General features: G+C 29.0%; 1 protein-coding gene across 1 annotated transcript in view; it reads left to right on the forward strand.

Annotated features, from left to right (window-relative positions):
• Positions 1-328: 328 nt before the first annotated feature.
• Positions 329-18127, forward strand: part of LOC126887903 (snaclec alboaggregin-D subunit beta-like) — a 77440-nt gene continuing 59641 nt past the window's right edge. The window contains exon 1 of the mRNA XM_050655801.1: positions 329-520. Coding sequence (XP_050511758.1) covers positions 415-520 — 106 coding nt within the window. The 5' untranslated portion in view covers positions 329-414. The remainder of the gene's footprint in view (positions 521-18127) is intronic.

The following is an 18127-nucleotide window of genomic DNA, read 5'->3' on the forward strand; positions in this document are numbered from 1 at the left end:
CATTAAAATCGTTTTTTTTTTATTTAAACAATTAAAAAGCATTAAAACATTTTTTTTTAATTAAACAATTAAAAAGCAATTAAGCATTTTTTTATTGATTATTCGTGTATTGTTCCCGCGAATGCATATGTCTGCAAATTTTTATTCGTTTGCATTGGAGAAAAGGCAGTCAAATTAACGTCTAAAGATTTGACGCAAACTATTGAACTAAATAAAAACGTTTAAAAAAATATGTAATATTTTTGTCTGTGATTGTATTTTAATAGTATGCAAAATCATCCAACAACAACAACAACAACATCATTATTAACATTAAGCCAACACAACATTATTATTTATACAAAAAAACCCATACCATATGAGATAATTTTATCGACGGACTAACTTAGAATATTGCAAACCAGTTTAATAAACATGTGCATCAAGTATGTTGCTATTTTAATGTTAGTCATTCTATTTTATTTCAATAGTGCGATTGCTCAAGTGATTAATTTAGATGAAGGACTGATTGAAGATGAAGGTAAGACAAACATTCAACATAATACGCAATCGTTATTTGTTAATTTATTACCCGTAAATGTATTTATTCGTTAGTAGACCAGGGTAGAAAAATAAATATGAGCGATTTCAGGGTAAAAATCAATACAGGTATTTGAAGGTGCTCAATGGTAGGGTGGATATAGTTAATTAAAAATACATACAGAGGTACTCGTAAATCGACCTTATTTTTTTATAAAAAAAGCCAAAATCAGAAAATAAGGTTTTTGGTCTATAGCATTTTTAATATCATATTTACAGCAAAAGTTGTTTTATAAAAGTTGTGTATCATGAAAAACGATTAATTTGAATTTTTATAAGTTAAAATCCATAGAGAATTAACCGAGATAATTGCAAAAAACCACGTTTTTTGCACTATTTTGTAACTGTTAATAACTCTTACCAAAAAGGCTCTAAGGAACTTATTGTACCTTGATTACGAGGCAATTAAGTGCCTTTATTAGTGTACAAAATGTAAAGTAGATCTATTTGTTAGTTTACGAGTTATGTTAAATGTTTTTCCCAGACATCGAATGTTTAAACAATCATTGTTGCCCTAGGAGTATTTTTAGAGCTTTTTGGCAAAGTGCAAGAGTTCTTAAAGACTCAAAGTACTACGAAAGTTAAAAAAAAGAATATATTTGTTTTTAAATGCTGTTAAACAAGTCGCTAAAAAATGGTGAGTTTTTTCCTTAAAATACAATTAGAATATCTTTGTCATTTTTTCTGATAAATAAAAAAGTTGGTAAAAAAACACACATTAAAAAAGAAAAACAAACTTTCTACGGCCAATAATAGCCAAGTTATACTTTTTTTTTGAAAAATCACATCTCTATTGTTTATAAATATTAAAACTTGAAATTTTTACAGAATGATAATAAATATCTATGTTTTATATTTCAATTGATAAATACGGAAGATCTTCTATTTCAAACGAGTAATAACCCTTTCAATTGATGTTACACACGCTGACTGAGCTGGGACCGTGTGGGCGTGTGATGGGGAAGATTCTCGGAGTCGTTTCGCGCGTCGAGATTTTGCTATAGAAAGTTCAATTTGGAGCGCTTGAAAAATTTTAAAATATCTCAGCTACAGAGAACGTAGAGCCTTCATTTTTTTAAATTGGAGTAACTCGAGGAAATAATAGCAACTAGCTAATTTTCATTTACCGGAAAAATCGGAAAATTCTGGAAAATGCACTTTTTATATTCAATATGCGTTTACAACGTTAACACATATAATTTCATAAATATTGTCATCAAATATTATAAATTTGTGAATAAATATTAAAATAAAACTATAGTATACATCTATTTATATACAGGGTGGTTCATTTTATTCGCCTCGGTGTCTGTACGGAAAACGACTTGATTTAAAAAACATTTCTTCATAGAAATATACCGGGCCATTAACACTGCAATCTAAAAATAATGCGAATTATACAGGGTGCTTCAAAAAAGAGTGGTATATCAAAGATATATTTGTTTTATGGAAAACCTGATGAAATTTTTAAATTGCCCTTAAAAAAGAAGCTAGACTATATCTAAGTACAGGGTGTTTTGATCTATTTCAATTTTTAGAAAAATGTAAAGATTTAGAAAAAAATAAATATAAGAATATGTAAATAAATCTAAGAATCGGTGACAATTTTTTTCTTGGATCTTCATAACAGACTATTCAGCAAATTTAAACAGATGTTTATTGAAACAAAATTTATAAGTACTTAATCGTACATTTTTAGGTTTAAAAATTAATTAAAAACAAAAACGTTCTCAAATTAAAAAAAATTATGTATAGATTATAATTATTCATCTTCGTCAATTCTACACAGTTTTTGTACAGGTTCATTAATTTCTTCCACATTATCCATAATCTCTTGAAATAAATCAATTGTACCTACCGAGCTTTGCATAAATTGCAAAGATGACACTGGCGAAAAAAGATGCTAAAACCGTTTGATAGTTATTATAGATGACGAAAGTGGAAGTTAAAGAAGATTTGTTTCAAAAAATTAGGGATAATGTTGAAGAAATAAGAAATTAATGAACCCGTACATAAACTGTGTAGAATTACCGAAGATCAATAATTAAAATCTTTACACACATTTTTTTCGATTTGGGAAGGTTTTTGTTATCAATTAGTTTTTAAATCTAAAAATGTACTATTAAGTGATTGTAAATTTTGTTACAATAAACATCTGTTTAAAAATGCTGAATAGTCTATTAAGAAGATCTTAGAAAAATTTGTCACCGACTCTTAGATTTGTAAATATTTATTTTTTTCTAAAATTTTATATTTTTGTAAAAATTTAAATGAATCAACCTACCCTGTACTTACGTATAGTCTAGCTTATTTTTTATGGGCAATTTAAAAATTTCATCAGTTTTAGGATGTTCCATAAAAACATATATTTTTGATATACCACTCTTTTTTGTAGCACCCTGTATAATTCACATTATTTTTAGATTGTAGTATTAATTGTCCTGTCTATGTCTATGAAGATTTTTTTTAAATCAAGTCGTTTTCCGTACAGACACCGAGGCGAATAAAATGAACCACCCTGTATATAAATAGATATATACTATAATTATATTTTAATATTTATTTACAAATTTATAATACTTTATGAAAATATTTATCAAAATATATATTAGTGTTAACATTGTAAATGAATGTTGAATAAAAAATTCCATTTTCCAGAATTTTACGATTTTTCCGGTAAATGAAAATTAGCTAGTTGTTATTCTTTCGTCGAGTTACCCAAATTAAAAAAAATGAAGTCTCTACGTTCTCTGGAAGCTGAGATACTATAAAATTTTTCAAGCGCTCCAAATTGAACTTTCTATAGCAATATCTCGATGCGCGAAACTGGACTCCAACAATCTTCCCCTTCACATGGTCCCAGCTCAGTCAGCGTGAGTAACTACAATTTAAAGGGTTATTACTAATTTTAAATAGAAGATATTCCGTACTTATCAATTGCAATATAAAATATAGATATTTATTATCATTCTGTAAAAATTTCAACTCTTAATATTTATAAACCATCGAGATATGATTTTTCAAAAAAAAAGTATAACTTGGCTATTATTGGTCCTAAAAAGTTGTTTTTTCTTTTTTAATTTGTGTTTTTTTACCAGACTTTTGATACAACCAATTATAATTATTTATCAGAAAAAATAACAAAGATATTCTAATTGTTAATAAGGAAAAAACTCACCATTTTTTTATCGACCTATTCAACAACAATTAAGAAACAAATATATTATTTTTTTAACTTTCTTAGTACCTACTTTTAGTCTTTAAGAACTCATTGCACTTTGTCAAAAAGCTCTGAAAATACTCCTAGGGCAACAATGATTGTTTAAACATTCGACGTCTGGGATAAACATTTAACATAACTCGTAAACTGACTAATATATCTTCTTGAAATTTTGTACACTAATAAAGGCACTTAATTGCCCCATGATCAAGGTATAATAAGTTCCTTACGACCTATTTGGTAATATTTATTAACATATAAACAATAGTGCAAAAAACGTGGTTTTTTGCAATTATCTCGGTTAATTCTTTATGGATTTTAACTTGTAAAAATTCAATATAATCGTCTTTTCATGATACACAACTGTTATAAAACAACTTTTGCTGTAAATATGATACTAAAAATGCTATAGACAAAAAACCATATTTTCTGACTTTGGCCTTTGTTTATAAAAAAGAATGTGTGTGTACTTTGTACGCACGTAAGAAGTTATATTTCTATTATATAATTTTAACGACATAAATATACTAAACAGTTTATTTGTATTTTATTTAAATATTAAACTAATTTTAATACTTACCTACCACTTTCAAAAAATTTTTATTAAAAAAAAATATATATAAATCGTCCGGATTCGAACCCGGGACCTCTTGATCTGTAGTAGAATGCGCTACCAACGAAGCTATCATCGCTTTGTTTACATGACATCTCGGAAATTACAAATCACGGTGACAAATATGTAGATCAAGTGAAGTATAAAGATATTATAATAGATACTTATTATTAGACTTAGGCAAATATGCAAATAAAAAAGTATAAAATATGCGCATAAACATGCAGTATTTTATGCAAAATATGCATATTTATCTAGAAAATATGCATGTAATAAAAAATATTTACAATATTTTTTTATTTACAAAAATAATTACAATATTATAAATACATAACACATACAATTATTTTAACATATAAATATTATTTTGAATTGTGGTAATAATAGATTATCAAATGATGTTCAAAATGTTTTAATAAAAACTTACGGCTTCTATCTGAATACATATGCAGGGTGTTAATAAATAAGTATGAAACATTCTAAGGGCTAATTCTACATGAAAAAATAATGCCGGTTTGCTCTATAAACATATGTCCGCAAATGCTTTGTTTCCGAGATACGGGGTGTTGAAATTATTATTTCAAGCTGCCAATTTATTTATTGCTCTAAAACCAGCTGAGCTATAAAAATAAAATTTGGTGAGTTTTAGAAGGTAACTATTGCGCATTTTTTGACATACAATTAAGAATTTTGTATTCATCATTGGCGCGCATACAGGTAATAGTCTGAATTTTTTCAATGAAAAAAATAGTACGCCACTGAGATATTTTAAAATAAAAATTATGTGTAAATTCCACATTTAATTTTTAATAAAAAACTTTTTTATGCAGAAAAATAAAACATCTTGGCGCGTATTTTTCATTTCAAATACATTATCAAGAACTATCCAATATAATAATACTAAACTAGAACAATAACAGAAAATATTACCAATAAGATTTAAACTAGGTGCAAAGAGGCAAGAATTGTTTAAAATGATCTCCTTTACAGGTAACAGAAGAATTTTATATTCATCATTGGCTCGCGTACGGGTAATGGTCTGAATTTTTTTAAGAAAAAAATAGTACGCCACTTTGTCGTAAACTAAACCAGAAATTCAAAAATAATTCTTAATTTGACATATCTCAGTAGCGTACTATTTTTCTCTTAAAAAAATTCAGACCATTACCCGTATGCGCGCCAATGATGAATATAAAATTCTTCTGTAACCTAACCTCTAAAGGAGGTAATTTTTAACTTTTGTTGTAGCTCTGCACCTTGTTAAAATGTTATTAGTAATATTTTCTGTTATTGTTCCAGTTTAGTATTATTATATTGAATATTTCTTGATAATGTATTAAAAAATGAAAAATACGCGTCAAGATGTTTAATTTTTCTGCATAAAACGGTACACCATATGCAAAAAAGGCAAGAAAGGTTTCTTATTACAAATTAGACTTGGAATTTAAAAATAATTTTTAATTCGAAATATCTAAGTGGCGTACTATTTTTTTCTTTAAAAAATTTGGACCATTACCCGTATTCGCGCCAATGATGAATACAAAATTCTTAATTGTATGTAAAAAAATGCGAAATAACTATCTTCTAAAACTTACCAAATTTCATTTTCATAGCTCAACTGGTCTTAGAGCAATAAATAAATTTTCAGTTTGAAACAAAAATTTCAACACCCCGTATCTCGGAAACGAAGCATTTGCGGAAATATGTTTATAGAGCAAACCGGCATTATTTTTTCATGTCGAATTAGTCCGTAATGTTTCATACTTATTTACTAACACCCTGTAATTGTAAATAGAAAAATTTCTTTCGACATCAACTGATGTAACTGGAGCATTTTTCAAATTTACTATAATAGATGGTTCTAAATTAAGTTGTTCGGATAATGTACCAGCTATTACTTGAACCACTTCAGAAAGAACCTGGTAACCACTATTTTTTTCCATGGTTACTTTAAATTTTTGAAAAATTTCCTTTCTAATAGTACCTTTAACGTTTTGACACAATGACTCAAATTATTTTATTAAAACTGTACTCTCTAAGGCAGGCAGCTCATCAAAGAAACATGAAACGTAAATTAAGTTTCATGGAAATAAAACACTGCTAAACAAATATACGTCCGGCCATTTATGAAACTCTCCGAAAATAAAAATGTATCATGAGCATGAATCACACTCGTTTCATTGGTAGGCGGATTTGAGATTTGTTTAGTAGTGTTTTATTTTCATGAAACATGTTTCACGTTTCATGTTTCATGTTTTTCGTTTCATATTTCTTTGGTGTGCGGCTTGCCTTAGGCACACCAATGAAACATGAAACGAAAAACATAAAACATGAAACGAAAAACATGAAACATGAAACTTAAAACACGTTTCATGAAAATTAAACACGGCTAAACAAATCTTGAAGTCCGCCTACCAATGAAACGAGTGTTATTCATGCTCATAACACATTTTTATTTTCGGAAAGTTTCATAAATGGCCGGACGTCTATTTGTTTAGCAGTGTTTTATTTCCATGACACGTGATTTACGTTTCATGTTTCTTTTGGTGTGGTGTAATTTGGAGTATTCTAATCGAGTTATAGTTTTCTGGACAAAACTATAATTTGATTTTATGAATGACAGTTGCTGTTGGAGGATGTTATTTTGGAAGGCTTGCTTAGCTTCCAATAAAGATTGTCAACTATCATCCGGTAAAAGGTTAATTTTTTTTTAATCAACAAAACAATCAGCATATAAATTAGCTGCTTCCAACCATGTTCCCCAACGTGTTAAAATGGGTTGCGGTGGCAGTGGAACAGCAGGAAGCATATCTCTGTAACATTGTATTCTTAAAGGTGATTTCAGGAATAGCTTTTTGACGCTCGCTATTAAACTGTTAACTAGTGGAAATTTTTTTCTTACTTCCTCCGCAACTCTGTTTATTTCATGCGCTAAACAAGTGCCATGTATTAAGTTTGGATAAAATATTTTTAAATTTTGTCCTGCTTTCACCATATATGGTACGGCATCAGATAAAATAAACAATAATTTATCATTAGGCACAGCAGCAGGAAGAAAAAAAGTTTGCTAATGCTTCTTGTAGAAACTGTGATATTGGTTTTTTCAACTTGCTTACAGGAAATTAAATACGATGTTGGAAAGGTTTCATCGCTAAGTACACCAATCAATAAGAGCACAATGTATCTTCCTGACGAGTCAGTGGTCTCGTCCACACATATGTAAAAGTAATTATTATATACATATTTCGGCTTTTATGTTGTGGATAACTGAGGAGTATAACAAATTGACATTATTTTTCTTTAGAGTTCGTTCACTGGAAATGTTTTGTTTGCAATATTTTTTTTAAAAAGAACTAAAGTTTTTATTAGATAATTTTAAAAGCGGTATATTAGAAGAAACTAATGCACGACACAAGTCTTCGTTAAAAGTTTCTTGTTCGGTTTGTTTTTTGAAACTTGACTGAAAGCACTTGGACACTGAAGGTTGATATTATTTTTCACCGGATGTGGTTCTTACTTTTTTAGCTAAATGTTTCGCGGTTCTGACATGCTGATCTATTTGATTTTTTTTTTCAAATGAAATCTAAAAAAGAATATAAATATTCTATAGTTGTATCCATTTTTAAAATCTAAGATTGTAGAAATAAACTAAAAATGAACAGTTTTTGCATAACAATTAAAATATTTAAATTAAATCAAATAAAAATCGGTGTAGTAATCTTGAAAATGCCAAGAAATGACTGTGTGAGAAGGAAGAACCCCCAAATATTTAAAGAGGCTCTTGGTCTTTTCTGTTTACATTTAATGAAAAAATACTGTGAGCATAAATTAAAAGCACTTAATTAATTAAGTCCAATATATATGTTTTTGTTTTTAGCAAAATTAAAGCAAACTAAGCTATTGTTAGAAAAAAATGTTAGCGACCTTTCAGTAGACTATTGAATTATTTGAATTTTAAATAGGTATCCTATTTTGTATCTCAAGGAATTTAAAAAATGCTTCTTCTCCTTGTGGTGCTTTCTCCTTTAGTGGAGGTTAGCGACTACACTGGCAAATCTGTCTCTGTCCAATGCGGCTCTTAACAAAGATGTTGAATCAATGCCGGTCCAGTCTCTGATATTTCTGAGCCATGAAATCTGGCGCCTACCGGGACGCTGTTTTCCTTCAATCTTACCCTGGATGATCAGTTGCGCGAGGCGGTACTTTTCGTTTCTCATTATGTGTCCCAGGTAGCTAACTTTTTTGACTTTAATGATTTTCAGCAGTTCCCTATCTGTACCTATTCTCCTCAGACCATCTTCGTTGGTGGTGTGGGTTGTTCAAGGTATTTTCAAGATTCTTCTATAAAACCAGAGTTCAAAGGCTTCTAAAAAATGCTTGAAAAAAGAAAAAATACATCGATTTATTGCGAACTAGCCTTGTGTCGGTACTTTTCTTAAACATAATCTCCAATTTTAAAATCTTTGTTTGTACCACCGTGTCAATTTAAAAAAAAAATAAAAAATAATACGTATGTACTTACGGTTTTGCCACAACATGATCAATAAACTTTATCCATATCCATAGATAGCTCTTTGTAAGGTTTTATCCAAGTTGAAACAGTGCTTATTTTCGGCATTTTCAAAGCACAATAATTATTCACAATTAGAAATACACGTTGTTTACGCCTCCAATTTTACAGCAAAGTGAAACCAAGTGAAACTGACCGTCAAAATAAAAATTTTTACCTAGAGACATAAACTGGCAAACACAAACCCTTAATTCCAGGAAAAAACTATACGTCCAGTTACAAAACTATAAGCCGCTGTAGTTTATTAGTTACTATACCAAGAATTTGAATAATAAGTGATTATAAAACAGAATTAAATATTGGCATTTTCATGGTATCTGTAAGTTTGAATATAAAAATATATAGTTAATACCAAATTTTCAAATTATATGCACTTTATGCTCACTTTTATAAAAATATGCAGAATTTTACATTTTTGCATTTTTTATGCATTGCAAATTGCAAATCTGCAATTTGCATATTTGCCTCTACTTATTATCTTACTCCCGAGAAAGACAAATCTAAAGACACAAAAATTATAATAAATAATATATTTACTAAAAACACTAATATATTATTTTCATGCCTTATTTGCACTGATACATACATAACTTGAAAGATTAGCAACGAACTCCATACTGTCTGTGTGCGCATGCGCCCACGATAATAAAAATTTACTCTCAATCGCTCCTAAACAAGTATAACTTCAAAAAATGAGGTCGATTTACGAGTACCTCTGTACGTATTTTTAATTAACTATATCCCCCCTACGAATTAGCACCTTCAAATACCTGTATTGATTTTTTTCCCGTTTTTATTTTTCGGCCCTGGACTATAGGTATTGTCTAAAGTACTTAATTTTTCCTGGTTCAATATTCAACTATGTTACCCTAACTCTACCTCACATGGTTATCTATGTATTATCTTTTTTCTTAATTTTCTAGATTTTTTACTGTTTTTTTTTTATAATTCATTTCAATTTTTTGTTATACATTTTGAAAATCAAATCGTTGTAGGTATAATATTGAATATATTCAAAAATAATTTTAGGTGACTTTCGCCTAATAGTTAGTAATGATGTACTTAAATTTTCTCGTATTTTTGTCTTAACCATCCTTCCTCCAATTTATTCCCGATTCCAATATATTATTTGCAAAATCTTGAGGCAATTAAAATAAATATACAGGTAAAATATTCAAATAAAGTAGGTAAATATATAATTACAATCATATTAAATCTTTAGTGTTTTGGCAAAGGTTGATATGCGCAATTTTTGCCAAAATTAAATTATTTGCTTGATGTTATGTTATTTAGTAACATTTCTTGTTACTAGAGTTTGGTATGTTTATGGATATGACAGCTTTTTTACTTATTAGGTAGGGCAAAACTTGATATGTTCCTTGATTTCTTATGTTTAATAATTTTCGTTTTTGGGTTAGCAAAACATGATTCAAATTTTCAAAATACTCTCCTGAAAAATTAGGTTAAACAGATATATCAACCTTTGCCAAAACACTACTAATAGTCCAATTAATGAAGCTTAAATAGGACTAAAAGTTTTTATAAAAAGGTTTTATATTTTGACCGCTAAAGTTGATAAAAACATTAATTCCAAACAAAAAATGTTTTATACATTTTTTTGATAAAATTAATAGTTTTCTATTTATTCGCTATCGAAAGTGTTAGTTTTATATCGAAAAAATCAATGTTTTTGATATATTTATTTACAATTCACTCAATTTTTGCCGTAGAAATAATTTTTTCAAACCAAGTTCTTGGGAAGTATATAACTTACAATTTCATATTAAAACATTTTTTCGTATCTCTTATGCTAGTCTTTCTATTCTGAAGCAAATTACATCTTTTACCAAACTACAAAAATTCGTTAATCAATTTTAACTCCAGTTTTTTTAAAATGAATCATTCTAAGCCAGTCAAACTTCTAGAATCTATTAATAATACATAAACAAAGAAGAATGAATAAGGCCAATGATTAAAAACACCGCTAACTTACATTATTATGCTTCCAATTGGATTTCTCCTTTTTTTTCAAAATAATGTTAATTTTTAAACCGTAAATTTTTTATTTTTTATCTTAAAAAGATTGTTAAAAAATAATTTTAACCAAGATCTAAAAGCTTGTTAATATTAAATATTTTTAAATTCCTCAGTCGCAAAAAGAGGTGACTTTGAAAGGGTTGGTAAAGGTGGTTTTTGCATGTTATTACAAGTTTTAATTATTAATATCTCACTCAACTTTTACTTAAAACTTTTGCTTAAAACTAAAGCTTTAAACCAGGTTCTTGGGAATTAAATAAGCTACAATTTTATATTTAAATATCTTTTCGTATCTCTGATGCTAATCTTTTTAGTCTGAAGTAAAGGCCATTTTTGCCAAACTACAAAAATTAGTTATTCCCTTTTAACCCCATTTTTTTTTTAAACTAATAATTGTAAGCTGGTCAAACTTCTACAACCTATAATACATAAATAAAGAAGACCAAATAAGGTCAATAATTAATTTTAATAAGGGTGGTGATTAGGGGGTTGCTTCCGATCACTTTTTCGCTTAAAACAATGGGGACTGACATTCTTTTCATTATAAGTCACTTAATTTTTGAGCTAAGGACTTTTTTATTTCTGGAGATAAATATTTTTAAATACTTTAAATTAGTTTCAACAAGTTGTCCCCGAAAAATGCATAGTTTGCCGTCTTTTGACTTTGAAACTACAATATTTACCATTTGAGGAAGAAGAGCGAACATATAATAAAATATACCTGGTTTAGTATTGGTCTTAAAAAAATTAATAAAAAACGGTTTGGTTTATTATTTCAAAAGGTACATTTTTGTTAAGTAAAGTTGTTATGATAAAACGAAAATTTTTGGAGTTATTAGCAGAAAACATATTAAACATTGATTTTTTCGATATAAAACTAACACTTTCGATAGCGAATAAATCGAAAACTATTAATTTTATCAAAAAAATGTGTAGAACGTTTTTTGCTTATAATGTACAGCCGGTTCCTAAAAAAACTGATACGACTCTTAGTAAGATTTGATCATGTTGAGCAGTGTATTTGATTGATCTGACATTATATTTATTATGACAGACAAATAATAAAATAAACAAACAACAAACAACTGATTACATATTATGTTAATTCATAAATTGTACTAATTATTAAGGTCTAAATGTTTATATTATTTTGAATTTCTGTATTTTATAAAGAGTATATAAATGATAGTTTTTACATCAAATAGATCACATAATTATTGTAAACGTGGATTATACAACAAAACAAATTAGTATTAAATTCAGCCCTGTAATTTATTAAAATAAATATAGAAGTTTTCAGGGACTTTCAGCCCACGGTAATAATGTAGTCTTTCATTCTGAGTTTAAATTTTTCAAAAATATTTATTAGTTTTCTCAGGATTCGAAAAAAATGAATAGAATTAAAATACATTGAGAATTTTGACATGCGTCACAATGTTGCCTTAACTCAATGTAAAATTCTAAACTGTTAAATTCCAGCTTCCCTAATTATTTGACATCAAAAGACATTAGAAACTATTTGTAGAGGATTGAAATCTGTATTGAAAACAACTGTTAAAATTGGTCTACGTAATTAAACATAATCCAAAATTTTGTAAAAATGTAATACATTTCAGTTTTCAGCCCAAACTTAGGCCACACACAATGTAATAATGTTCACATTTTTGAACTGTCAATATTTTTATTTTATCATCTATTTTTTAAAAACAATACAGTTGATAAGATACCCTCAGTTGCGGAGAAGTATTAATAATAAAGATTAATAATAAAGTCTAATAACCGTGGAACAGAATAAGCTATCTGACAAATTTTAAGATTTGGCAGTGACATTGACAGAATGTAAATATTAAGTAGGTATTTATCTTTCAAAATACACTGCTCTATTTTCTACAAAATACGCTTCAAGAGTCGTATCAGTTTTTTTTGGAACCAGGTGTATGTTTTTACCAACTTTTGCGGTCAAAATATAATAAAAAATTTCCACCCCCGAGATCGGGTGGCAACCACCCCCATGATAAAAGCGCCTTTCGGCATCATATAGATTTTGATCCTTGGACTATCCACTACTTATTCTCAAATTTTTAAGCAAATCGATCCATTCTGTAAAAATTGCGAGGTGAAAAACTTCGATTCCTGGACTATAATAGAGCACTCATCAGCGGCAAAAAAACTGTAAAACCGTGGAGTTTTGAGAATCAACACCGATTTTAATGAAAATTTGGATTCAAGCTCGGTTGACCCTCTTCTTCAAAATGTACCCTATGCCGAACTGGGCGTTTGCCCTGGGGGTTAAAACAACCCCATCTAGGGGATGAATGTTTTTTTAATCAAAATAACTATGGAAATCGGTAGAAGGACCAATTCTCAGTAAATTTTATTATGATGAAAATAAAGTCGCTCCCTGCTTTTTTAAATGTAACAATAATTAAACCTTCGTCATTACAATCCTAAAAGAAATGAATAGCTTCCCACTTGACATTAACTTTATTTAGGTACAATTGATAATTACGATTCGTGTGATATGGCCGGTTTAGAATGCTTAGTTTAGAAAAAATAGTTCAGTAAGCCGAAAATGACATTTTTATAATTAAAAAAAGTGTATTGTTCTTAAATAAATCTAAAAGTTGAAAGATGAAGTAGTTTTCAATGCTAATAGCAATATTAATAATATTTCAAAATATTAAAATATTACTAAAAGATCTTTAAATTGAAAACTTATTGGTCCACTTCCTTGGTAACACCTCCATGGCTTCTAAATTTGCAAGCCAGATGGATGCTGAAGCTAAGAAGACAAGAGGGAATTCAAAAACTTGCAATTCACGACCCCGTCTGTTCAGCTGGTAAATTCCAACAGAAAATGGACTTAGTTACTCAAAGAAGTAACGACCAATATAAAAATAAAATAAAAATTACATTTTTATTCAATTGCAATGCGAAGGCAAAACAATCTTATTTTTCAATTAGAATACGGAGCGCAGTCCAGCCCTCTGAATCGACGATTTTCGACTCTTGTTGGAGTCTCATCGGAGAGAACGTAGGCCTGCTACTCCATACTCCAACTGACAAACACCGAGAGTTTATCCCGAGGGGATAAACTCTCGGTGTTGATCAGTTGGAGTATGGAGTAGCAGGCCCCTCGGGATAAACTCTCGGTGTTGGTCAGTTGGAGTATGGAGTAGCAGGCCTACGTTCTCTCCGATGAGACTCCAACAAGAGTCGAAAATCGTCGATTCAGAGGGCTGGACTGCGCTCCGTATTCTAATTGAAAAATAAGATTGTTTTGCCTTCGCATTGCAACTGAATAAAAATGGAATTTTTATTTTATTTTTAAATCTAAAATTATTTAAATATGAAAAATTGTTTCAAATATTAATTGTAGGATTTTTTATACTTAAAATTTTGATTTTTTTTTTGGTGTGCTATGCACTAATGCAGTTTTTTTAATTATAAAAATGTAATTTTCGATTTAATCAACTATTTTTTCTAAACTAAGCATTCCAAATCCGTCAAGTCACATGGATCGTATCAATTATACCTAAATAAAGTTAATTTCAAGTGGGAAACTATTCATTTCTATTAGGATTGTAATGACGAAGGTTTTATTGTTAAATTTCAAAAAAAGCAGGGAACGACTATATTTTCGTTATAAGTTAGTCCAATCTTATGCAAAAACTTTTGTCGGAGCTCAACGGAAAGGTGTTTTAATGAGCTTTAAAATATGTATCTAAAGTTTTCCCAAAAAATTGCACCACATTCGAGTTATTTGAGATTGAAGGTTCTCAATTTCGAGGATCTTCGAAAATATCCACACTTTAAAGAGCAATAACTCAGTCGCCAATAGGTTTACATAGGTCTTTCTGACACAAGTCTCTTTGTTTTTTTATAGCTTACAATTTTGTTCTTAACAATTTTCTTTTTAAAATTAATTTTTTTTAAGTTATTCATGAAAAACGGTTATAAAACGTGAGTTTTTTGTTGGAAAATAAAAAACATGCTATTTAGTTTAAATATGCACATGGAAAAATACTGTATAATTAATCCACCTTGGGTTATACACGTACAAGCTGCAGCCTGCAGAAGAATATTAGGAACATTAAATATTTAATAAAAAAAATATTGATTTCTATGACGTAACTATATTTAGGCTCTTGTTTTAATTGTAACTTTCCTAACTTTAAATTAACTTCACTTAGTCGGCTGATAGCCCAGAGAAATAAGGTTTTTGTCGGGACACTTGGCAGCTAGGTTGCAAATGGGTTTTTTGGGTACTATATACCTAATACATTATAAATACAAAAATGCCCGTCACAGTTCGGACGAGAGATTTAGTTATTAACAAATAAGGGTCAGAAATGGCAGTTTTTTCGTTTAAATCGCTATATGTAAAAACAGGATAATTATATATCTTATTTATAATATCCTTCTTCTAGTAGTCGAGCCAAGGTTTAAAACGGCAATTTTTGAATTTTGCTCCGATCATTTGTTGCTTCGAAAATTGCAAAATAAAACTAAAATTTCGAAAATAAAAAAGTGGCTATAACTATTGCGAAAATGGCCTTAAAACTTTCATGTTGCACGCAAAGTTGAGTCAAGCAGCCCTTATGATGCTCAAAAATTTTTAGAACGATTCGTCAATTCGTTTAAATTTTATTCAATTTGTTTATCGCAAAGAGCTTTTTTTTCGCAATATTATTGTTCAGAAAATAATAATGATATAGCAGTTCTGTGGAAACTACATGAAAGAAGAAAAGTCACATTTTCAAAGTATTGAAAAAAATCATTAAAGGTCGTTTTTATCACTCCAAAAACTGTTTACTAAAATAGAGTCATTTTTTTCTTATAAACAATTTGAATAGCTTTGTTAATATTGACTGTAGAGTAAATTTAATTGGGATTTCAAAAGTTGGTATTTTTACACGAATTTTCAAAAAAAAATTTCCTAGGTTAATTAACCTTTAACTACCCGCGCATCAAGTTATAACATAACTACACGCGTGGCGTACTTTGTACGCCACAAGAAAATACACTTAAAAACAGCGGATTTGTTTAATTTTTTTTTGAAAAAATACACTTAGTTGTTTGTTATAAACCTTATTCGGCATCAGTGAATACTTGGAGTTCCTTTTCAGTAAGCCAGTTGGGATTTATAACTGGACTCATGGAATAACTGGATTCCATGATAAATAAAATTACTAATAAAAAATTTTTTAAATGTGACTTTTTACAGGAGAAAAAGTATTGTTTACAAAGAAAAATATATTTTTGGCCATAATGACTAAAAAACAACTAAAATATTTACTTATATTACGACTTATAGTAATATAATCCTGGGGTATATTGTCCACCACCGGAAACAACAAATAATAAAATGTAAATTACGATCTTTCCAGAACGCCGATTATAACGAAACTAAAACCAAATTGTAAAGCACATTACAGTGATAGGTTAGAAAAATAAGCAAGGTCAAATATTAAATTTTTAAATATATTTCCAGTAGAATTCTTATATCTGGCGTACAAAGTACGCCAGCGCGTGTAGTTAAAGGTTAAGGTTACAGTTAGCCACTTTTATTATTTAATTCACAGTTACCTCTATGTATATACATAAAATTGTCCTGTAATAGTGTTAGTTACCATACTACTCCGAAACGGCTTGGCCGATTTTTATGAAATTTTACACGTATATCCTATAGGAGTGAGAATAGGTTTTAATCTTTTTCTCATATCCATAAGTTATAAGGGTGGTTGCCCCCCTGATATCTTTTTTAATTTTTTTGGACAAAATTATCTACCTTAATTTTATATGATGCAGAATTAAAAAATACATAAAACCCTTAATTTTCACTCTTCTATCACCAACCCCTATTTGTTAATAGCCATCTATATATTTACATCTATAAAATTCTCCTGTCACAGTGTTAGTAGCCATACTTCTCCGAGACCGCTTGACCGATTTTTATGAAATTATACATATACTTATATTCGGTAGGTCTTAGAGTCGGTCGTAATCTAGTTTTCATATCCCTGAGTGATAAAGGAGGGTTCCCCATAACATTTTGCAATGTTAGGTGGGGATGTGTGTACATGACGTACTATATAAGGTTACGAGTACATACAAATTAAAAAAATTATGATCAAAATCCATATACACGCTCCGGCGATATTAATAGCAGCATATGTTTAAAAAATCAGTTTCATTTTTTGAGTGCACGGATTTTAATAATTCCCCTCCACCGACCACGAATCGATTTGGTTAGGACGTCATTTTTAAAGCAACTCTGTTGAGGTTCAAAGTTTACTCAAACTAATACACATAAACTATATACCTTCAACTTCAAAATGGCTTTAGTTCGGTTGCTTAATTGTTATAAACAAAGTAGCCGTCAATTAAAAAAAAGTGGCTAAATTTGACCGTAATTAACCTAGGCGAAAGTTTTCTTTCGAAAATTGGTGTAAAAATACCAGTTTTTAAAATTCCATTGTAGTTTTAACCTACAGTGGATATTAACAAAGTTATTCAAATTCTTTATAATCCAAAAATGACTCTATTTTATTAAAATGTTTTCGGAGTGATAAAAATAACTTTTTAATGATTTTTTTAAATACGTTGAAAATATCACTATTCTTCTTTCATGTGGTTTCCACAGAATTGCTATATCATTATTATTTTCTGAATAATAATATTGCGAAAAAAATCTCTTTGGGATAAACAAATTGAATAAAATTTAAACTAATTGACCAATCGTCTTTTTTGGTGCATCACCAAAATTTTTGGTGCATTATATGGACTGTTTTGCTCAACTTTTCGTGCAATACGAAAGTCTTAGATTCATTTTTGCAAAAGTTATAGTACATTTTTTATTTTAGAAATTTTAGTGTTATTTTGCAATTTTCGAAGCAACAAATGATCGGAAAAAAATTGAAAAACTACCATTTTAAACCTTGGCTCATCTACTAAAAGAAGAATAGGATATTTAGGTACCGTATTTTTAGCTGTACCGATTTAAACGAAAAAAACTGTCATTTTTGAACCTTATTTGTTAATAACTAAATTTCTCGTCTGAACTGTGACGGGCATTTTTGTATTTATAATGTATTACGTATATAGT

Source organism: Diabrotica virgifera, chromosome 7, assembly GCF_917563875.1.
Source record: "Diabrotica virgifera virgifera chromosome 7, PGI_DIABVI_V3a".
Lineage (NCBI taxonomy): Eukaryota > Metazoa > Arthropoda > Insecta > Coleoptera > Chrysomelidae > Diabrotica > Diabrotica virgifera.